The sequence below is a fragment of the Eucalyptus grandis genome, chromosome 10 (genome assembly GCF_016545825.1).
Source record: "Eucalyptus grandis isolate ANBG69807.140 chromosome 10, ASM1654582v1, whole genome shotgun sequence".
In the NCBI taxonomy this organism is placed as follows: Eukaryota; Viridiplantae; Streptophyta; class Magnoliopsida; order Myrtales; family Myrtaceae; genus Eucalyptus; species Eucalyptus grandis.
The window spans coordinates 18,329,390-18,350,944 of NC_052621.1; the positions used below are offsets into that span (position 1 = coordinate 18,329,390).

At 40.9% G+C, this 21,555-nt stretch overlaps 3 protein-coding genes and 1 non-coding gene across 7 annotated transcripts; 1 reads left to right on the forward strand and 3 right to left on the reverse strand.

Annotated features, from left to right (window-relative positions):
* The first annotated feature begins 1,314 nt into the window (after nt 1-1,314).
* Nucleotides 1,315-6,250, forward strand: LOC104422110. 3 transcript variants are annotated; one of them, XM_010034339.3, is made up of 6 exons: nt 1,315-1,813; nt 1,961-2,499; nt 2,620-2,687; nt 2,798-4,645; nt 4,957-5,086; nt 5,197-6,250. In XM_010034339.3, the coding sequence occupies exons 2-6, from the start codon at nt 2,334-2,336 to the stop codon at nt 5,907-5,909; spliced, it is 2,925 nt and encodes a 974-aa protein (XP_010032641.2). In that variant the 5' UTR covers nt 1,315-1,813; nt 1,961-2,333; the 3' UTR covers nt 5,910-6,250. The 3 variants fall into 3 exon arrangements, with proteins under 3 accessions (XP_010032641.2, XP_039159122.1, XP_010032642.2); XM_039303188.1 differs by having other exon boundaries at nt 1,315-2,499; XM_010034340.3 differs by having other exon boundaries at nt 1,316-2,499; nt 5,206-6,250.
* An 80-nt stretch (nt 6,251-6,330) lies between these two features.
* LOC104422109 lies at nt 6,331-7,718 on the reverse strand. The gene has a single exon (XM_010034337.3). The coding sequence runs from the start codon at nt 7,504-7,506 to the stop codon at nt 6,637-6,639; it is 870 nt and encodes a 289-aa protein (XP_010032639.2). The 5' UTR covers nt 7,507-7,718; the 3' UTR covers nt 6,331-6,636.
* A 2,457-nt stretch (nt 7,719-10,175) lies between these two features.
* On the reverse strand, nt 10,176-14,101 carry LOC104422111 (chloroplastic group IIB intron splicing facilitator CRS2-B, chloroplastic). Of its 2 annotated transcripts, none has more exons than XM_010034341.3 (9): nt 13,965-14,101; nt 13,282-13,501; nt 13,110-13,194; nt 12,918-12,985; nt 11,414-11,464; nt 11,247-11,320; nt 11,069-11,127; nt 10,896-10,972; nt 10,176-10,769 (listed from the first exon to the last, which is right to left on the reverse strand). In XM_010034341.3, the coding sequence occupies exons 2-9, from the start codon at nt 13,495-13,497 to the stop codon at nt 10,653-10,655; spliced, it is 747 nt and encodes a 248-aa protein (XP_010032643.2). In that variant the 5' UTR covers nt 13,498-13,501; nt 13,965-14,101; the 3' UTR covers nt 10,176-10,652. The 2 variants fall into 2 exon arrangements, with proteins under 2 accessions (XP_010032643.2, XP_039159128.1); XM_039303194.1 differs by having other exon boundaries at nt 10,896-10,998; nt 11,080-11,127; nt 13,282-13,549.
* Nucleotides 14,102-16,794: 2,693 nt separating this feature from the next.
* On the reverse strand, nt 16,795-20,140 carry LOC104422112. The gene is made up of 4 exons (XR_005546864.1): nt 19,978-20,140; nt 17,904-17,961; nt 17,651-17,828; nt 16,795-17,269 (listed from the first exon to the last, which is right to left on the reverse strand). It is a non-coding gene; the product is annotated as an uncharacterized LOC104422112 (transcript).
* Nucleotides 20,141-21,555: the final 1,415 nt, after the last annotated feature.

The following is a 21,555-nucleotide window of genomic DNA, read 5'->3' on the forward strand; positions in this document are numbered from 1 at the left end:
AATTTTTGACCATTTTAAGTGCTTATAAAAATGAAATAAAACGTGATTTGATGATAGTTGAAAATTAATATTGGACAGTACTTGTTAGTTACCAAATATGAAATTGTGAATATTATTGGTAGGCCTTAGGTTAATAAGCAAAATTTCAGTTGCCAAATCAATTAAATTAAGCAAACCCCTCTTCACTTAATAAATTGAGATATTTTTTCATTCAATTCAGTTTTTTTTTTTTAAGTCGAAACTAATTTTGATTATTGAATATACTTAATTATATTAAGCCCTAAATACTTATTTCCAAAGCTTAATGGAAGCGTGAACCGTACCCAATTAATTCATGATGCGTTGACTTGGAGGACACAACCACTGTCTGGTAGTGGTTGAGTTGAGGTCCCTCGGCCACCACCACCGCACGGTCGCCGTGGTGAAGTGATGGCGGTGTGACTAATTAATTCTATTTTTATTTCTACTTTCGATTCTTTCATAAATTTTATATTTTAAAATCGAATCTAACTTTATATGAATTGACCATAACCAAATAAGTCTTAAGATATAAGAAATCTTATCTCATTTTGTTCCATGTGTCAACTAGCGTTTTAAGAGAAATTTAAAGTCTTTGAGAATTTCAACTGAATTTAATGATTTACAATTCTTAAGTTTAGAACTTGATAATTTTCATTTATTTATTCATGATTAAGTGCTAACCTAAGTTTTTCCCCATCCAATTTCCCCTATTTTTGCCTAATTGGCTGAAAAAAACACTACACAATAAATGTTGATACTCTATCCAAAAAGTAAATTAAGTCAATTTGCCCTTTTAAAATCATGATATATCACCTCGAAAATTGCCATAAGTTGAAATGCATATATCAAAAGTGTTTATGATTTTGTAGCACATATTGAATTGAGTGATTGAAAAAGATTTTGGCCTATTCATGTACTAAATGCATATCGTCAATCATTATAATTAATTACAACTGAGTTAATAATGTAAATGATCTTTAAATTTTTCATTTAATTTGAAAATTTAAATTAAATATGTATTAAAAATGAATGGATAATATTAAATAAATTAAAATTTAAGAATCATATTGTATATTAAGTCAACGTAAACTTTCGTGACTCACCCGGCTTATCTGTACCCTCGGTCCAAGGTTTAACAAGTGAAAATTATCAAATATCATATGACCACAATTCAAAAGTTCAACCCCAATTATGCAAAGCTACGGTTTCGCACGTGTGGAGTAGTCAGAACCGGACAAAAAACCGCTCCTCCGGATCTGTCTCTATTCTCCAAACCTCACCGGTCCATCTCCTCCGTCCCTCCGATTCCCCCACCACCTCGTGAAAGTCTCTCCCCTCCCCACCCCTGCTCCTTCTCTCTGACCACCGCGCGTGGCCGTGCATCCCTCTCTCTCTCTCTCTCCACTGCTTATCCTGCGCACCCCTCCCTCTCTCTTCTCTCTCTCTTCACCCTCTGCCACTTTCTCTCTCTAGCTCAACTAATCACTGACACAGAGAGAGAGAGAGAGAGAGAGAGAGGTAGGCTGCGAATGGTGCAGCCTGGAGCTGCTCCTGCCACGCCATTGCACTTGCTTCGAAAGCTGTCGAGACCATCCGCCTCGCCCTTTTCGTTCCCCCCTCGGTGCGACTGATTCGATCGTCGTCGTCGTCATCCATCAGTCGCTCGCTTCTTCCCCCCACTTTCCGTTCCTTTTTTCACCTGCCGCCAGCGCCATTGCAGGAGTAAGCTTTATCCAGGTTTTACGGCCTGCCTGCGAGCGTCTGGGACCTTGCGTGAAGAGAAGTACAAAAGGTGAGAGAGAGAGAGAGAGAGAGAGGCTGGGGAAGGGAGAAAGTGCACTGCAGTAGGAGTGGTGCAGTGTCCATGCTGTGCAGATCGTGCCGTCTTTGTTCTTCGCCGGGTCGGCTTTTTCTCTGATCCGTCGCTTTCGGGTTTCAGGGTCTGCTCTCGAAGTTTTTTGAAGAGGGCGAGGCTCGGATTCCTGGGAAACGTAAAGCTGTTTGCGGAGACGATGATGCTCCGCGACGACCGTTTTAGTTTCCGGAGGTGGGCTTTGTCGGTAGAGCATTTGGAAACGTTCGCATGGTGATTTGGAGATATGTAAGTAATTCAGCGAAAACGAAGCGCATTACGGTCTGGTTACTGATTTGGATACGCCGCTGAGGATCGATCTCGTCCGGGATTCCGTTCTTTTTTCTGGGTCAGCGCTGGAGTTAGATCTCGGGATTGGGTTTGGGACTAGCCGGAGTCGTTTTACTAGGGTTTTCCACCGGGCTAGTGCATTCTTCGTTTTCGGTTCTTGGCGGAGAAGATGATGGACGAGGGTGCAGGGAAAGCGGCGTCGCGTCTGGCGATTACGGAGAAGCGTCAGGCTACGACGAGGCCCGGCGGTTGCGTCGGCATCTTCTTGCAGCTCTTCGACTGGCACCGGAGGTTCGCCAAGAAGAGGCTCTTCTCCAGGAAGATGCTTCCTCCTGGTAATTTCCTTTGTTCTGCCATACGTTTCTTCTTTGCTTGGTTTTGCTCCGTCGCTCTCGGTAATGCGCAAATCTCCGCCCCTGCAATGTTCACATTGTTCTTTAAATTCGATGTGTCAGTTCGCGCGAAGCAAGTGTCGAGGAACTTCCACCTGGACGAGAAGATGCCCGGTGCTAAGCTACATTTGGTAGGCCTTTTCTGAAACTTTATCCCTCATCTTCTTTCTGTTGGTTTGCCGTTGAGCACGACTGGCTGTGCTTAATATTTTCTTGAACATGGCATATCTTGAGTTTTTAGATTGCCGATGAGAACAAAGGGGGTTTCCCTACTTCGAGGAGAAATGGGTATAAGAATCTTGATCTGGAACAGAGGCCAAAGCATGAAACTCAAGCTCCTGGGTTGGTTGCTAGGCTAATGGGTCTTGAATCCATGCCTACTGCGGCGCAGAAGAAGGTTACCAGGCCTCTGTCGTCCTACCCTCGCCATGGTAAAGCGGAGAAGTTTCTCCTTGGTACCAAAGGGTCCGCAAAGGAAGACGGCTTGAGTAATGAAAAGGGACATCTAAAGCATGAGCCGAGGCCTCAGAAACTTCAGAAGACCGGTTTATTGGAGAGACGGGTTGTTACTCGCTTTGGAGCGGAGGCTTTGCAAATTAAAGGTGTCATGACTAAATCGAGGAAGCAGCATCATCCCAAGCTTCTCTCCCCTGCGAAGAGCCCAAGAATCTCTTCCATAAGGAATGCATCACGGACTTCTCGGTTGATCGATGCGGCTACTAGGATACTAGAACCTGGATTGCAAGCCAGAAACAGGGATAGATGTGCCCTTCCCTCCCCCACCTCCGCATATCCTTCCAGTGAGGTGGGTATAGCAGAAAGGTCTCCATCTGAGTCACAAATTATCTTTACACGGGCCATATGTAGTGAAGCGGAGTCTGCAGGGCAAGCTTCATGCATTAACCGTGGTAATTTGGTAGATATAGACCTCAGACAAAACACATCACAACAGATGCTAGATCATGCAGCCATAACCTTGAATCCTTTTCATGCTTCTTATCAAGACTCTGGAACCAATAAACCAAGACCACCACCAGCAGCTGTCATGCGAGAAAAAGACGTAACTTATAGGAGAAGGCAACGAGAATCTGTTGCTCCGTCTTCCCCACCAAATTGCCACTTTCAAGCCTTTAATGTGCCCCTTAAGGATGCCAAACCGGTTCCTAAAGAATGCCTGGAGCAGCCGTGCATACCAAGCCATAAGTGCAATCCTCACCAGGAAGAATTGCCATCCAATGCTTTGAAGAATAGTCCCGCCACCCAGAATGAGATGTTAGAGACTGGTAGGACTCCTCCAATTGTCAAATGCAGCAATTCCAATGGCAGGAAAGCCTCGTTAAGTGGAAATTCTGCTACTGGAGCCAAGGACTTTGTAGCTCTGAACCGCAGCCTAAGTGGCCGAACGCGTCCCAGGTTGCCTGTTAAAGCTGAGAACTCTGATTCTGATGCAGCCAGAAAGACTCGTGTTAGACGACCTGATTCTTTGCCTCAATTCAGATCTCCAGTACGGAAGATAAGGTCCTCTAATGTTGATGGACCAGTCGAGAGTCCAAGTTTTGTCAGTGCTGAAGTCGGTAAACAAAATGATGCTCGGTACGATGCTGTTCCCAGGACCAGGGTCAACTCTCGCGCTTCCTCCAGCGACAGAAGTTGTGAAAGAAGTAAATTGGTAGGTGAAGCAGATAGAATTAAGGCTGGTGGCACTAACAATAATGGTGTGGTTTCTTTTACATTCAAATCTCCAATGAAGCAAAAGAGCAGTTTTCCTGAGGGCAGTGATGACAAGAGAACCGAGAAGAGCCTTCCTGGTGGTGGAAAGGCATCTGATTCCGTAGAGCCGGTATTCGACAGAAGTGATGATGAAGCAGCATGTCAAAAGCAGTTACCCTGGAATGGAGATGCTCTAGGTGCCCTTTTAGAATGTAAATTGAAGGAATTGATTTCTCAAGAAGAAGATGAGCTGAGCACGGCATGTGCTACACCTAAGCGATCAACTGCTATGATTCTCCAAGAACTGATAGCCGCTTTAACTGATGCTCCACCTGTATCTCAAGATTGCAATGTGCTTGATGCTGGAAATGCTTTTAAGGTTGGTTTTCTCGGTCTCAATGGTTGTTAAGCAGTCCAATATGCTATCATTTAGGTAATCACATGTGGTTTTCTGACTGGAGGACAATCTAAGACGGCAAATCTTACGTGAAATGATTAGTATAGTTGATTTAATATTTCTATGGGGATTTGTACTTTGGAAAAACATACTTCATTATATTTTATTTCTTTTGATTGAACTTCCCTGTCTGTTCTGTTTATGATGCTATATGCTGTTTTCCAGACTGATGCATCATCTTCTAATGATGCCTTAAAACATGCTAGACTAATAACTACTGTTCTTCCTGTCAGAAAAAGGCAAAGATGGACGGGACATTGATTGGATTTTTGAGTGATGTGAATCATTTGAGCCCAGGTTCGGTCCTAGATGCATCCTTTTCCAATGACAGCTGCATCTCCAGTAGCTTGGATGATGGCACAGGTAACACACTAGGACTTGTGTTGCTTTTGTTTTCACTCACAAACCATCCTACGGGAATCTTCATGTACTTCTCACTGAATGTCAGCTTCCCTGGACTAAACAAATTATAGTGTTTTCAGGATCGAAGTTGCATTATGACTTCATGGACTATCCTGATCCTCTGCAATCACTCAATCCGGGAGCTGACCTTTTGGACTCTGCTACATCACTCGATGAGGGAAGAAGCTCCCGAAATGTGTTGATCGATCTTATTGACCGGATAACTAGAGTGATAGGGGGCCGAGATCTTGTGGTGTTGGGATTGGCTGGGAGCAGGTGCACATATGCAAAGGATGTGATGTTGCATGCTGAACTGCTCTTTACAGATTTGACTCGACTTCATTCCGATGGGACGGAAGATTTTGTCATTACCGTCTTTCTCCTTGACGAACTCGAACATGCTGCTGCCACTTCCTGGACAGATATGAAATCTTTCTTTGGATCGGAGGAAGCCAAAGAGTGGAATCAGCTGAGGCGGTTTCTTTTTGACTGTTTGTTGGAGTGCTTGGATTTGAAGTACCGGAGATACTGTAACTTTGGATATCAAGGGTGGATGAGACAATTGGTGTTCTTGAATGTAGAGAAGCTGATCAGAGATTTTGGAGGGGAGATGAGAAGGTGGGCCTGTTTAGCTGGGATGACTCCCGACGAGATAATCGAATATGAGATGAGTCACGCCCTCGGGAAATGGACAGATTTCGACATCGAAGCATTTGAGAACGGTGCTGAACTGGGCGAGGATATTCTCTGTAATCTGGTAGAGGAAATTCTGATAGATCTTTGAGGACGAACGTCATTCCTGGGTTTTAGACCAGCCAACTCTTTTTGCGTGTCCATGATGCTGCTGCAATTTCTAATGTACAAAATGCCGAAACGGCTAGCGGTGGAGGCTAATTATTTGTAAATGAGCATTCTATGCAAAGACACTAACTGAATTTCTAGGTCAGATGATTCCCCCCCCCCTTAAGGCCATTTTTATGGACTGTCGTCAAATGTCGATGTTTCATCTTAAGATGTTCTTGTTTCGGTTTTCATAAGTTGCTGTTTATTTTACCAGATGTGTGCTTTTGTTGTAAGAAGATTTCGTGAATAGTATTTGAGTGAATAGTTACTGCAATTATTAAATGTAACAGCCTTAAATCTCTCTCATCCATTTATGAATGCAAGTGTATGCTGCTGCATTGAAATTGATTCACCCACAATTATATACAGGGCTATTTTTATGCTTCCACAATCACTCAACTGGAACTGGAAGGCCAAAGTTCCCATTCATTACATCAGAAACAAACCCCAGAAACAATGAAAGCTCTATAGCTTCTTTTATGAAGAAAGAAGGGAAAAAGAATATAGTAAAGAATTCATTATGCTCTGAAGATGACGGTGATGGTGATGATGATGATCAAACACCTCCTCAGAACGTGTAAAAGATTTTGTGAAACCTGATCAAACATGTCGGAAAACAAACAGAACTAACTGTCGACCCCAGACCCTGAATTAAATCACGGCACTTTTCAGAACTTCCGGTAACCCAGGACGGTCCTCCCGATCCCGTTCCCTCTCCCGATCCTCCCTCCTCTGTTGTCGCCATTGATGGCGCTCGCGGCGGCACAGGACAGCCCCTTCAGTTCTTCCATGCTCGCGTAGCTCTTCCTCGCCATCAGACCGCCCCTCTTCTCCCCCGCCGCTGCTCCGACCGACTTGCTCCCCCTAGCATTGGAGCCGCTGCCTGCCTTCGACCAGCTCTTCGATGGCGGGGTGATCTCGGCCAGCGAGGGGAGCGGCGCCGTGGGCTTCCGGTTCTCCTTCCTCAGAGCTGCCGAGAAGTCCGGGACGGACTGAGCCAAAATAGAAGCGGACCCTCTTCGGGTGCGGCCCAAATTTTCGCCGCCGCCACCCAAATTCCCCTGGAACCTGACCTGTTTCTTGGGCGGCGGGGTGAGCTTGAGATCCCTCTCTTCAGGCTCCTCCTGCCTCGCGTGCTTCATCCTCAACCTGGATTCCCTCAGCCGAGCGTAGGCGTTGTACCGGGGCCCTCTCTCCATGAAGTAGTGGTCGGTGGTGAGCGTCAGCGGGACGATGTCGTCGGTGGCGGAGTTCTGGGACAGGAGCAGAGACACGGGGTCGACGGTGCGGACGACAGGCTGAACGGCCGGGGCGGCGCACCCCGGGTGCTGCGGGGGAGGAGCCGCGCCGTCGAATCCGCTCTCGGCCGCCGTCGACGGCGAGACCTGAGGGGCGGGGCAGCGCTGCTCCGTCCTGCCTTCCTTCCCGGCGGTCTGGGAGCGGAGCAGGGAGACGGGGTCGAGGGCGTGGAAGAGGGCTTGGAGGGCTTGGGAGGTGCTCGCCGGGTGGAGCGGAGGCGGGCCGTTGCTCTCCGCCATTGCCGATGGATGTGGCGAGACTCGTAGCAGCGGAAGAAGACGGAGAGAGAGGGGTTTTGCAGGGGTTGGATCGGTTCTTGGTTTCTGCTGCAGAAGAAGAGGAGGAGGAGAAGATCAATGAGAAGAAGAAGAAGAAGAAGAAGTGAAGTGAAGTGAAGCGAAGCAGCAACGGTCTGATTCTGATTGAGGGGGGAGAGGGAAAGTCGTCTGCTTTTCGCCGACTCTTTTTCTTTCCTGTTTTTTGGTTTTCCGAATTCCTCACCCAACGTTCGTTTTTGGGGTGGGGCCCGCCCCATCTCGCTCGGATCATCGGAGGAGGAGGGAGAGGTGGGCCCTCCCCCCGGGGGGATCTCATAGGATCCTCTACCAACCGTCTGATCTCGGTGGGAGTTTCTATGATTGTGTCTGTCCGTGAGAGGAGAGCTGTTTCCTCCTCTCTATTTTTCGAACCCTTCGTCCTACGTGTCGCGTTCTGTTGTGTTTTTTTATTTTGTGGGCCCACGTGTCCGTGGAGTTTTTTTTTTTTTTTAACACACGTGTCCGTGGAGTTGACTAAGCTGGGATCTTATTGGGAAGTACCATGACGACTTCCTTCTCCGTGGGATGAATGGATGATGAACAAGCAAACTGTTCTTGTGCCTCGTGCATGATACAGAATCACTAGCTCAGGAGGAAATATACTTATTTATAATAGAAATTAAAAAAGAGCTAAGGAGAAAAATAAATCTGAGAAGTGGGTTTTTGGGTTTTTGTAGTTTTGAGCGATGAGGAGCTGGCTAAAATAAGTTCTTTACATATAACATGGGATGATAGAATAAGGCTCTCAATTTCAAAATTGTAAGTAATCAATACAGAAAAATTTAATTTTTTTTTTAATGTAGTTTCAAACAACACTTAGGGCCAAATATTGTTAGAAGGCCCTGAATTTTGATTCATGCGACCAAAAAAAAAAAAAAAAAAAAGGAATAGAGTTGATTCCGTATTGGTAATTTAGATTGGGGAGTTAGGATTTCAAAATCTCTCCCACGCGCTATGAGATGGCATTGGTGTTGATTCTTTGAAGATGACGATGATTCCTTGAATACCTTTTGGGGATTAGAAATTGGGTTGTTGAAGGTGAGAATGAGTTAGCTTCCGCTCAAATCAAATTAGAGAGTTACACAATGGACTTGGCATTGAAGTGTGTTCAGAGAGAGATTTTGGTTCGACGGCTAATTGAAGAATTCGACCATTCATTCAGGTCATAATTCATGGAGTTCGAAGAAATCTATTGATTGACTGACCATTCACGGCATCGTTCTTGGAGAGAAGCTACGCCCGTCACCGTGCACATCAGCACGGCGACTACCATGCGGGCTGACACGTGGACAACCTGCGATTGGAATTTGGATAGAATCGCGAAGGATGTTACTTACTTCGGTCGAGAGTGCCGGATTGTACTCTGATTTTGTAAATTTGAAATCTTTGTCAATTATATTCAGAATAACTTATGTTATCCAAGTTAAATAAAATTAACCACTGGGGGTCCACCCTTCCAACATGGAAGGGGGAGGTGAGGGGTTCAAATCCCCACCTTCTCAGGGGGGATAGGGGTAGGGACGCGTAAGTTTGAGAGTGGGTTGCGGCACGCCCGCAAGAGGCGGGCGCACAAGTCAAGTGAGTGTATAGTAGGAATAAAGTAGACCGACAAAAAAAAAAAAAGTTAAATAAAATTAATTTACAAAAAAAAAATTCCAAAACTATGCCTATCATGACTCGAAGGTTCTAACATTTTTTTTATGCTACTAAAAATCATAAATCTACCTATTGTGACACAAATATCCCAAATAATTTTTCGTTATAAAAGAACTTCAAACTTATATTAGTATGATAAATATATCATAGATGAACTGAAATAGATGGTATATATGCCATACATGTATAACTTTGAGTTTTTTCATGATACAAAAATGTTAAGGACATATATATATATATAATAGGCAAGTTTAGAAGTTTTGATAAGACAAAAATTATATATATAATTGGCAAGTTTAGAAGTTTTGATAAGACAAAAAAAGGTTTAGGGTATTTGTATTATAATGAGTACAGTTTGAAATTTTTGGTAGCATTTTTTTTTTTTTTTATACGAGCTGAAGTTCTTGTTTCTCTTTGGCTGTTTTGAAAGTTATTAGTCTTGCCCAGCTCATCTCTCTAGCGTCGTGGTACCGAAGGACATCCAAAAGAAAAAAGTAGGGCCGATAGACTTAATTTGGAGTAGACCCTATCAAAAGTAGGTTCGTCGGATCGAAAGTGGTCCAACATAAAATAACCCATTTAATTCCTTTTGACTTATTTCCATACAAGATAAATTTAGTAATCCATCTCCGACCCACTTCTACTCAACTAATATTCAACACATATTACTAAAGCACTTATATATTTAAATCAATTTAGAAATAACTCATGCCCACTTCTACTCAACTAATATTCAACACATTACTAAAGCACTTATATATTTAAATCAATTTAGAAATAACTCATGCTCAAACTAAGATGAGAGCATGAAATAGGCAAGCGAGAGATTGAAGGAAGGCTAAAACAGTCATAAAAGTAAATTGAATCCAAATAAGTTGTAATACTTATATTATTTTGGATTTTGCAATTCTAAAATTAATTTATGATCCATTTACTAAAAATAATAAATTTGTATAACAACTCAACCCACTAAATATGAGTTAAGAAATGAATTTACAATTCATTTTGACATGTCTAGTTAAGATATCAAGAATGGACTCTCTTATGAGGAAAAGATGAAGATCACCCTTCTTCATTCTCTATCGGGCGATCGAGAAGACAAAAGATTCAGGTTTGTTCCCACAGCTGCCACAAAGCGAGATACCGATCGTCTTCTCCGCAGACCGCTTGCAAAACAGCGTGTTTCTGAGTAGGTAGAACCATATTGATAGAGAGACCTCTTTGGACCGTTTTTGATTACATTTGGTCATTCGCGCGTTTCGATCGGATGGATAAAATGAAGGACGAGGACCCTCTGAATTTCCATCTTAGATTCATTCTCTCCAAGTAAATGACCCATAGGTCATCAACTAAAGGAGCAAATAATAAGTCACATCCTCCATTTAACCTGATATTACAAGTACCTGCGCACTTCAAACCTTGTGGAACTTGTACTTCTGTCCTAGGTTAAATCTTTCAATGCTTTGATCAAACCCATTGAGCACCAGGTTCCGCACAGCCTCGACTCCCTGCTCGAGTGCAATGTCAATCTGTGCAGGTAACCGATAACAGTCACAAACCTGCCGGCACTTCTAAGCATCGATTTGCCCAACCTCAACTCAGGAATAAAAGCTCTCCTACCCAAGGACACTGGATGTCAGTAACAAGTTGCGTACCTGTTGTCGCTCGAGGGAACTGAATTTCTGCAAAAGGAAAGCTTTCACGTCCATGGTGCCAGGTGGATTTCCGATGCCTGCAAACACCCAACATAAAATGGCACTGCATGATAAACAAAATCAGACCGAAGAAAGGAGTTGTGGAACGGATCTAAACTGTGCACCGAACCAACCTATGCACAACCTAGGAAATTCGCGGCGGCCATCCAAGTGGGCCATCACACTTTTTACCCTGCAAGGTGAGAGAAACACGATAAGTTGTGCGGCTTGACAGAATACTCTGAAAATGCAAGCTGGGGAATATCAAGACATGAAGTGAATTTTGAATATCAGGGTATGCAGACTGAATACCCGTTATGGTAGCCATGCCCTGCTTTTGGTTGTAGCCTTAAAACACCATTCGGCAAGCTCATCTCATCGTATACCTACATGAGAAAACATGGAAAATCTTGTAGAATTTAGATGCAACTTAGTTCTCCCAGACCTGCATTCTTGTAGGGCATTATACATGCACATACCAATAAGATATGACGCAGGGGAACTTGATAATATGCCGCCAGAGCCCCAACCTTCCGGATTAACAATGATAAAAGAGGAGTTAGAATTAGAAATACTCAGCATGTATCTAGAAAAAATGGTAGCAAACATCAATCACCACGAGGGAAGAGTATGCAATCAAAAGTGATTTAAACTGGCGGAAAAAACCAAGCGGAAGAAATCAAATGCCAACCACCAGCCCCCTCCCCTCTTTCTGGTCCCTTCCAAAAGACAATACCAGAAAAAAATGAAAGATAATAAAAAGGGGGGAATCAAAATACAAGTAATTACTAACAATCATTCATGGAGTTGGAACAACTTTGTTAATTCACGGACCAGTAAGGATCTGCCTAAACAGTCAAACACTCACGTACTCTTTTTGGAGCCTAATCTATATCATTTTTATCTAGAATGGTTCAATGATATCGAGCCACAAGCTCTCGAATTATAGACAACAGAGCATCCCAAGGCCATTTAGCATAACCAGGACAACTTTCGGGCTAACAAGGTGATGGCTGAGGACTTCACAGTCTATCGGGGTGACTGGTGAGTCCGCAGTCATGTGCATTCAGGGGTCTCATGTTTCAACAAGTGCATTGAGAATGAGACAGTGGATGATCTGCAATCTCCCAAGTCTTCCTTAAAGTGGTAAAAAGATTTTAAACTATTAAAAAGTAGTAATCTAATATTAAACACTCAGTACTCCTCCTGGGCTTTTTATGTGATTTTGAGCTTAAGATGTCAGATAGAGGTAAATGGGTAGAGAAATTTCCATAAACAAAAACCCCTCAATCCGTAGTACTTTATCACACTCCCAACAAATTGCACTACTAGTTTGCCTCATTCACTCAAAGAAACAAAAACCAGTGCTTGTAGGAGACACTGCCAAACCGACCACATCCCATTCACACAAACTTCAAATTCCCAGGCTCTTAACAGGCATTTCTATCTGAACCAAAAAGAAGTGACATTTCTCTGTTAAAAATTCTTCAATACCATGAGGTGCACCAACCTCAATACAAGTTTTAGAAACTAGAACCAGATGTAGATATTAGTTACAGCACAAGGACATCTTTTCCTTAACCTTGAAATTAGTATCTAACTCGCAGATAAGCAGTAACAGTTAATACATCTCTGAGTGATTTTTTATGACCTAACTGTAGGTATCAAAGGAATAAATCTCAGTAAGATAAAAAATGAAAAAAAGTCAAACAAAAGATGATTTATATAAACGAAGTTCCGTCAGTATCATTCAAGCAATGAGCAATCTCATAACTTAATATTTTTGGCTCATCATCCTCCAATTATATGAAAAGAAAACTTCAGCAGCCTTTTGATTAAAATTCAACGAGTCTCACATGGAGATAATGACTCTTCTCTATTAAAACGTTGGCTTCTTCATTCAAATGTTCATAAAAATGATTACATCTCGATGCAACAGAGCAGCCACTTCAGTGATTGAAAGAACAGAATGGAACAACTTACTGATTCTCCACAGAAGTTCATGTAAGTCTGAGGCTTCGCTAACAGAATTGGTACCTCTCCAGTGGAACCTGCATTTATCACGCAAGAAGATCAACTATCACTGGACAGAGACTGAAATGAGCCCTAATTTCATTTCCAATAATGAAAAAAGAAGCAAGGAAAAAACAGTGTGTTATCGCAGTCGAAGAGTACCTATGCCAATCAAACATTTTGACTGGATAATGTTCATTATGATGCCCTCTTCTTGAGATATTCGATCGATCATTTCAAAACCAACCTAAGCGAGAACCTTCCATGTAAATAACCAAATAGAATGGATATAATGACATTGAAACTTGAGGAAAAATCCAATGTCAACTCGTACATTGTGCCTAGTACCAGAGTACTTATTTCCGGGATTTCCCAAACCAGCTATGAGCCAAGGCGTATACTCAACTTTCGACCCATTGATGTTATCCGGTGGCGATGCAGCAGACGTGCAAGCCCTAATCGAAACAAAACGTTTCCTCCGGAAGTGATGAGAGTGAGGCTCTTTTCGAAAGAAAATGCTCGTACTGGAGGCAGACAATGCACACACCATCGACCTATACTCAGAGAACAGCACGCAATTACTTGGTTAAGCTCATGTGGTCCTGAAAAATAAAAATAAAAATTCTCAGCCGCCCAAAATTCAGAACTTTTTTGCCCCTAGAACTCAGCCATCATTCCCCAATACGATTAATCAAGAACACAAGAACATTTTACGACTAATCCCACAATTCTCATCGACCCAAAAATCATCTCCCTAAAAGAGCTGAAACCCAAAAATAACTAGCTGAGCAAGACTTCGGTCTTGCATTCCGAAAAGGGTACTTTTCACAAAAGCTTTGGCTTTTGATAAATAGTTCGAAGGCAAACGAGAACCCTCCCTTGTTTTCACAGACCGGGGCACCTTTCCCTGTCCTATTCGAGTCGAAATTTGCATTCCAAGGCACGGAGGCCATTGAAGGAACGCAGAGAGACGTGCTTAGAAGAGAAGACTGCAAACCCAAAAGGGCAAAAACAGACCTTAACACTGAAAGTGGAGGAGAGACTCGACGACGCACGGGCGAGCCGCTGACGACGGTTTGAGGATTGGAGGCGTCGGAAGCCTTTTCTGGAGCAGTTGCGGCTGCGTTGCTACTGCCCAGGGACTGAGATTTATCATTGAGACATCCTTTTCTTTTTCACATAATGCAGGGATATAATATATAAAAATGAATTGGTATTTTTTTTGGGTAAATTTTTTTGGTAATTTACTTGGACAAAATAAACACAATTCGGTGATATATAAATATATATGCATTAAGAATTCCACATAGACATAAAAACTCATGGTTCAATATATTTAAATGTTATATTATTGGATAGTCGTGAATATATGATTTTATTTATTTATTTAGAGGACATTATAATGTCCTTGTAATTAAAAAGAATTATATGTGACAACAACAATATGATTTTTTTTTTTTTTTGTGAAGGTAATAAATATATTGAGCAAAGACCAAATGTACAAAATAACAGTATTAAACATACACTCAATACAGTAGATCATAATGAGTAGAAGATGCCGAGATGTAAGAGTCACAACCATGATAACCAACAAAAAAAGGGAAGCATGGCAAGCACAAACAGCGTCTAGAACAAACCCACAGCTAGGGAAGAGAAACCATAGCAACTAGCAGAAGCTGCTGCTCCCAAAGTCAGAACACGCACCAGCTAAAAGGAAGGCCGCTAAGGATGCCCTAAAAGATGACCGGGTCGATGCTCCAACTTCGCTATAGTCTTCTATTCTTGAAGTTGTCTTCAACGTTCCTAAAAGTGATCGCCTTGTCTCTGATAGAAATCCATTTACTATTTAGATATTTATTTTTGTAATCTAAGATTCAAAATGTGTTTTGAATAACATAGTTTAAATTTTTGTATTTAATATATTATCAATTTATTGGAATCCAATATAAAAGGGCAAAAATACCAAATAAAAGTCTTAAATTTATGGTATTGGTATCGATTTAATTCTAAACCTTTTAATTAGACTAATTTAATCTTAAACCATTTTTTATATTAATACAAATTTAGTCTATCTAAACAAATTTGGCCACCTGATACTAACATAGACACCGTCCCACTAGCAAAGGCTAACATGGCAATTTTTAAGTAATTTTTTAATTATTTTTTTCTTTTTTTCTTGTTCTTTTTCCTCTTCTTCCCTCTTGGCCTTCTTCTCCTATAGTGGCCGATAAGCCTTCAACGATGGTTGTGGCCCTCACTTGACCTTGCTCAGGGCTGCAAGCTAGGCAAGCCTCGCCTAGATCAAGCGAGGCCGCCTTCACATGCAGCAAGGCCGTGGCAAGTGTGGCCTTGCCTGTGGCCCTCGGCGGGACTAGGTGAGGGCTTCATGGAAATGCCGAAGCTCACTAGTCACTGCGAGAAGAAAGCCAAGAGGAACAAAAGGAATGAGAAAAGGAAAAAGAAAAAGAAAAAAATAATAAAAAATTGAAAAAATAAAAATGTATTAAAAATTTCCACATCATCGTTCGCCAATCGGTTGGTGTCTATGTCAATGTCGGTCGATTAAATTTAGCTAGATGGACTAAATTGATACTAATGTGAAAATATTTAGGACTAAATTGGTCAAATTGAAAGGTTTAAGACTGAATTTGTATTAATATCATAGGTTTATGAATTTTTTGGTAAATTGTGTAATTGGGCGACATAGGCATCAATATAAACGATTTCCATTGAATATGTGAGCAGCAATATATTGAAATTCTTTTGTTAATTTTCACTAAAAAAATTGTTGTTGTTGTTTTTTTTGTTGTTGTTTAGGTTCTGTAATTATTGAGAATGTTAAAATCAATAGAAAGAAAAACTATTTGTTGATAGGTGGTAATTTCGATACTAAATCATCCTTAACCATCTCGAGATCATTCATGGTCATCTCAAGTCTCTTGGGACGGTCCACTTTCTCAAAATCCTTAAAGACATAATTACAACCTTATGGACAATTGCCACAATTGGCAATCAATCTTCGCAAGGAATTTGATGCCTGCACTAGCAATGCCAACAAGAGTCGAGTATTGCTGGATAGTCCAGTGGTCCTGGCCTAGAAAAACTAGAGCTTTCATTACAGCTAATACGGATGAGACGTGCCGAATACTCCGATGAACTCAGTTCATCTGATGAGGAACGTAGGCTCTCATCGCAATGCATCTTTAAGAAAGCTTGTCGGTCATATCATGATTTTATTGTAAAATAAGAGGTTTGAAAAGGCCTCTTGCATGATGCATTTGTAATCATCTTTCGTGGTCCTGTCTACAGATTGTATTATTGTCCTAGAATCGCATCTTGACCACTAAATCGATTCATGCAACAACTTAATTGATTAAATTCATCTATCACAAATTAACTATACTTAAAGAAAAAAAGAATATTAATAGTTTAAGCTAAAAAAACGACTAAACACGCTCGGTTGTTTGGTGAGTTTAATTGTATTTTCACATGGACCATTATTTCCCTAACTTTTCTTTAATATTGCCAAACTGGACAAGCTACCACCTTCTCCTAAAGCCTTTTTATTCATAAATTAATGCTGGTTTTATAATAATTTAACTTGTGTCTAATATATTGAGTATGATTGATTTATTATGAAGCAATTTACTTATTATTTTGATTCCGAATTTTTCAAATAAAAAACCAGGCGCCTCTCATTTTACTAATTAAGTGTACATTAATGAAACTAAAATTCTATGTTAATTTCAATATTATGTGCATCTTTTGCTAAAAGCTGATTGTAATTTTATTTATTGGTCATGTTGGATATCCAGCAACGAAAGTAAATTCAGACTTTGAATATTGATTGAACAGAAAATTATAATATATTATTATTCATAAAAATTATATTATAAATACACAAAAATTGAGCAACAAAATAGTATCGGCAAATGAAAGGTGAAAACAGAATTTCCGTGCCTTCTTCCATTTCATCCATCTTCCTCTGAGAATATGAGTCACGGTACAAGGCAAATCTTGGTCAGAAATAGGCATTAGCAAACGTAGAACGGTCACAAAATGCAAGGCCCACAGTGTAGTCTCTAAATAGCAATCCTTTTCAAGTCCCAGATAGGAGAACTGCTCGAGAAATACTCAGACTAAACTTTCTCTTGCACTTTGCGCATACAAGTAATTGACAAATTTTTGAGTGGCCTTGGACTCCCCATCGTCCATGTGACTGACTTTAATGCTTTGGCAGATGCTCGTTTCGATCTGCATTCTGCCAGAAGAAACAACTCTACATGTTGGATTTCCTTTCCCATCTCTCCTTCACGTCAAGCCTATCAAGAGCAGAAAAGCAAAGATCAACTTTTGTGAACAAAGAACACCTCAATAGCATGGGTATTCGGCCAACATGGTAAATGTACATTCACTATTTAGATCACACTGCAGAGGCAAGATCAATGAAAATATTAAGGCCATGGATTCGTGACGGACATGTGTTTTAAGATGACTCAATTACAGAAAACTTGAACAGAGAAGCCACGAGTAATGTTGAGATACTTGGAAGTACTCCCTCCCCAAGAGTGGTAATTTCATTTTTCAAATCAGATGAGCATAGGCAACTGTTCTTCTGGTCAACAAAAATTACTTGAATTCCTGAATTTTACTATCAAAGCAGCACTGATTCAGCAGATAATATGGAAGAAAGTGAGTGGTACCCCCAATGTAACTTCTGGCGTTTCATCGATGTAATCTGCTGTTGCCTATCCTGCTGCTCTCCTGAGGAATTTTCTTTGCTATCGAGACCAGAGTTTGACAAACTGGAATCTTCAACTGATGTTTCTTTGTCAATCCTATTTTTGCTATTTGGCTTTTTTATGAATTTCCTGGTCTCATCTGCAATACCAAAAATGTCAGGTGAATAATAAGCTCTAAATTATGATATAAAGTCACCAAAGCCAAAAAGGAGACCTTTGCATCTCTTTTGCTCTGACTTTTTCTTTATTTGCATGCGCTTCTTATGCAGCTCCTGCCAGTTGAAAAGAGAACGTCAAAAGGTGTCTTTTCTTTGGCCAAATAGTACATAAGGTAATTGGTGAATTTATGAAGGGAATACTAGGGAAGAATCATCTAGTATTTAGTTTAGCAGGAGAAAGAGAGAAGCAAAAAATTACAAAGCTATGTTATTGGACTTGGACATGGGTTTAGTGGCAGAGAATGCATATGTCACATTTAGATTCAGACAAGAAAACACAAACTGTAGGCTAGAACAATGGGACATAAAAGTAATATCATAACTATGTGGTGTCCATGGTGGCCTTTGCTATTAGCTTTGTCTTTCAGGTTAAGCTTCATATGTCTAATAGACTTTATTATGATCAAATTCCCACATGAAGAAAGTGACATATAAATTAAGATCCAGTCAAATGCCATCGATTGAATACATGGAAATTCTACTGACATGAGTGGGGCTATGTTGTCATAACTGGCATCAGAACATTGAGCCTCCTGGCATGGAGGAACGCACAGAGCACCCCATTTGATAAAGCAATGGGAATTAGAGCACTGAGCCCATTGCCTCTCATGTAGCTCATGCAAACTGTCAAGAAGTAAAGGAAACAGACACAGCCCATAGTAGGTATAAACATCTTAGTTCATATGTGAGGAGAGAGTTAAACCAATGAATAACTGAAAACTCAACCCCAAAAGTCGTCCCTTATTACTTATTTGGGGAGGTTTGATAAGGACAAAGTAGTTACAAACTTCTTCGAATGAACAGCATTAAGCGCACAATGGACCCATGTAATATCTTTAGAAATTGACATTGGCAGTATGAACGTGACCTCAATAGAAGAGTCGGACTAACAAACTTACAGAGGAAAGAGATATGAATAATAAATAGACACCAGAAGATTTCTTACGCTCCTGATGATCTCCTATGAATGAGAGACTTGTTTTATTGACATAGCTGGACCTTCATCACAGTTATTAGCCATTTTGCAGTCCTCTCTAATAAGTTAATGCTGAGTCAATGACATCAAATATCAAAACTTCCGTTTGTCAGCCATTTATCGTCAGAACAAAGAACCCAGAGGTAGAGTGATTTTAGGGCTCTTAACAAAGTCACGTCAATCAGAGGATAATACAAACTAATACACCAAAGAAAAAAGGCCAATGATATCTCAAGAACTAATGCCTAATTGAAGTATAAGTCAGAAGAGCCCAGCCACATATATACCATCATTGTTTACTCGTCACTGAAGGAGAAAACCTCAGAAATATTACTGCGTGATTAACTGATCACCGCAACATAAAGGCACCCATCTACTAAAGTTTGCAGCCACTAATAGACGTAATTTAACAGCCAACAAGGTTTGCAGCCTCTTTTCCAAGTTAGCGACTCAAACCAAATAAACCATTCTCGATTCATCCATTATACAGATTTTTCCATCTTATTCGTTGAAATCAGTAAGCAGTTGATGGCAAACAAAAAAACATGGTCAGTTCGCGGTGCTGTTGGGCTTTCTGCCAGAATCCAACTGAAATCCACATGAGTAGAGTAAGACATGTTGAAACAATCAGCTTGTCATGCGATGGCTTGTCCTAAAATACTATGCCATAAAGAAACAATCTCACAGCGGACATCATACATATTCCTCAGCAAGAAACTGGCTCGTGAATGGAGTCCATAAACATTAGCTCTTCGCCATACTTACTACCCATTCTCCGAAACAGAGAACCCATTAATAAACAGGCTCGCAATGCATGCCAAGCAGGCACATTCATTAAGATACACGTCTAAGGATTAGACAGCAAGAGTCTGAAATTGAAGTAATGTCATTCACACGTCTTTCAGCTCAAGTTACGAACTTCCTCCCGCCGAAGCATAGATAATGATGCGAAACAGACATCCCAGTTCACAAGCCCGAGGCGCGAAAACCCGACTGATCAAGAACGACGACATGAACGGGGATCAAGCAATCCATACCCCCCAAAAAGATACGGACTTCCTTCCAGAATCGAGAATAAGGGATGATGGGCATACTTGGAATTTCGAGAGCTGGTCCTTGGTGACCCCGGGGGACTTGAAATTGGGTTGCAGAGGGGGGCTGAAGCTATCGCCGCTTCTCTTCGCACGTCTTCTTCCTCCATCTCTCTCTCTCTCTGTCTCTCTCTCTGCGCCAAAAGATGCTTACAGAGAAGTTCGGCGATGCCCCCACGGAAACGTTGCAAGCCTCACGCCAGCGGTCACTGTTCGGCCCACGTTTGGATTGGGCTTGGGCCTTGAGCACTGTTCAGTTAAGCTTGGCTGGTGGGCCTCATATAGTCCAGTTCTCCTTACTCCAGAGACAAGTGGTGGGCATTCCATTCAAACCCGTATTACTTCATTAGAAAAAAATTTACTTACTCTCTACATATATGTAATTTTGTACCTACGTAAGTCCTTAAATTACTTCGTCTCAGCATCCCTTGGACGATAAAGGCTTAGGGAGTATTCCCTCCTCCTGGGAAGATAAAGATACAATAAGGAACATGGGGGCTTTTGACAGGGAAGGCAAATTCCGCATCACGTCTTCGGAAGTGGCCACCTTCAGGTATAGTCGGTATTATAAACTCTTGCACCTGAGACGAGAAAGTAGAATTCGAAAGGGTTCCCACTAAGTTGGTATGTGCTTCGCACATGTCTTGTAATCGATAGCCAACCCAGTGCCCTTGGATTACAAGACATATGCTTAGCACATCTTAAGTTATGGGATTGTGTTATTGATTTTCTTCATGTTAGAACAATAAAAATCTATAGTTCGAATCCTTTCCCTTTTGTTTTTTTCTTTTAAATCTTGTTCACTGAGATTGGAAGGAACAAAAGTAATGCGTCATACATTGAGTTCTTAACTAAATTCATGTTTTATTGCATTTTTTTATACCTTGTTTTAAGGAAGAACTTAAATTATTCTTTCGATAGGAATTCAATTCAACATAAAAGTAGCAATTCATGGATCGTAATTGCATACAAAATATATATTGTTATATATGAATATGTATACAATTGAAGTAGAAAGGTAATTTTATTAATCAACTTTAACAGAGTGTGTTTTATATACACCCAAAGAAAAGATATGGTAATAGCCCCATCGGGGTTCAATACTTCCCCCCCCAAAAAAAAAAAGGTTTGAGTTTTGAAAGTAATTTAAACATATGGTAATTGAAAAGAAGGTCGGTGGCTAATTGGGAAAATTAATTTGCTTGCTTTGACAATTGATGGGAAAAAAGATCCATCGGTTATAAAATCAAAACAAGGAAATTGAGACTGTAAATGGTAAAGTACCCCCTCAAGAATTACTATGGACCCTCCCATGCACATGATGTCATCTTACAGATTAATCATCAACTAGTATCAACGACATCGATTAAAAATAGTACAAATAATTCGTGAATATTAATTCAGTTTGTAATAAGGATGTCCTTCATGAACTTTCACTCAATAATTCTTGAATTATTGGTAAAAGTTTAATATTATCTTTAGATTATATCAAAATATTTAAAAGTTCAAAAATTTTATTAAAAATTATATCAAAGTTTAAAAATCAGTCACGTCATTTTCCCCTAATCGAGATCATGTGAT

What these genes read in the sequence shown, in the direction of transcription:
- LOC104422110 (XM_039303188.1), top strand. Translation starts at nt 2,334, where the DNA reads ATGATGGACGAGGGTGCAGGGAAAGCGGCGTCGCGTCTGGCGATTACG. An exon ending in CAGGAAGATGCTTCCTCCTG is followed by an intron (nt 2,500 to 2,619) that starts GTAATTTCCTTT and finishes TCGATGTGTCAG; the next exon opens with TTCGCGCGAAGCAAGTGTCG. An exon ending in CCGGTGCTAAGCTACATTTG is followed by an intron (nt 2,688 to 2,797) that starts GTAGGCCTTTTC and finishes TTGAGTTTTTAG; the next exon opens with ATTGCCGATGAGAACAAAGG.
- LOC104422109 (XM_010034337.3), bottom strand. Translation starts at nt 7,506, where the DNA reads ATGGCGGAGAGCAACGGCCCGCCTCCGCTCCACCCGGCGAGCACCTCC.
- LOC104422111 (XM_039303194.1), bottom strand. Translation starts at nt 13,497, where the DNA reads ATGGTGTGTGCATTGTCTGCCTCCAGTACGAGCATTTTCTTTCGAAAA. An exon ending in AAAATGTTTGATTGGCATAG is followed by an intron (nt 12,986 to 13,109) that starts GTACTCTTCGAC and finishes TGATAAATGCAG; the next exon opens with GTTCCACTGGAGAGGTACCA. An exon ending in GGGCATGGCTACCATAACGG is followed by an intron (nt 11,128 to 11,246) that starts GTATTCAGTCTG and finishes CTCACCTTGCAG; the next exon opens with GGTAAAAAGTGTGATGGCCC.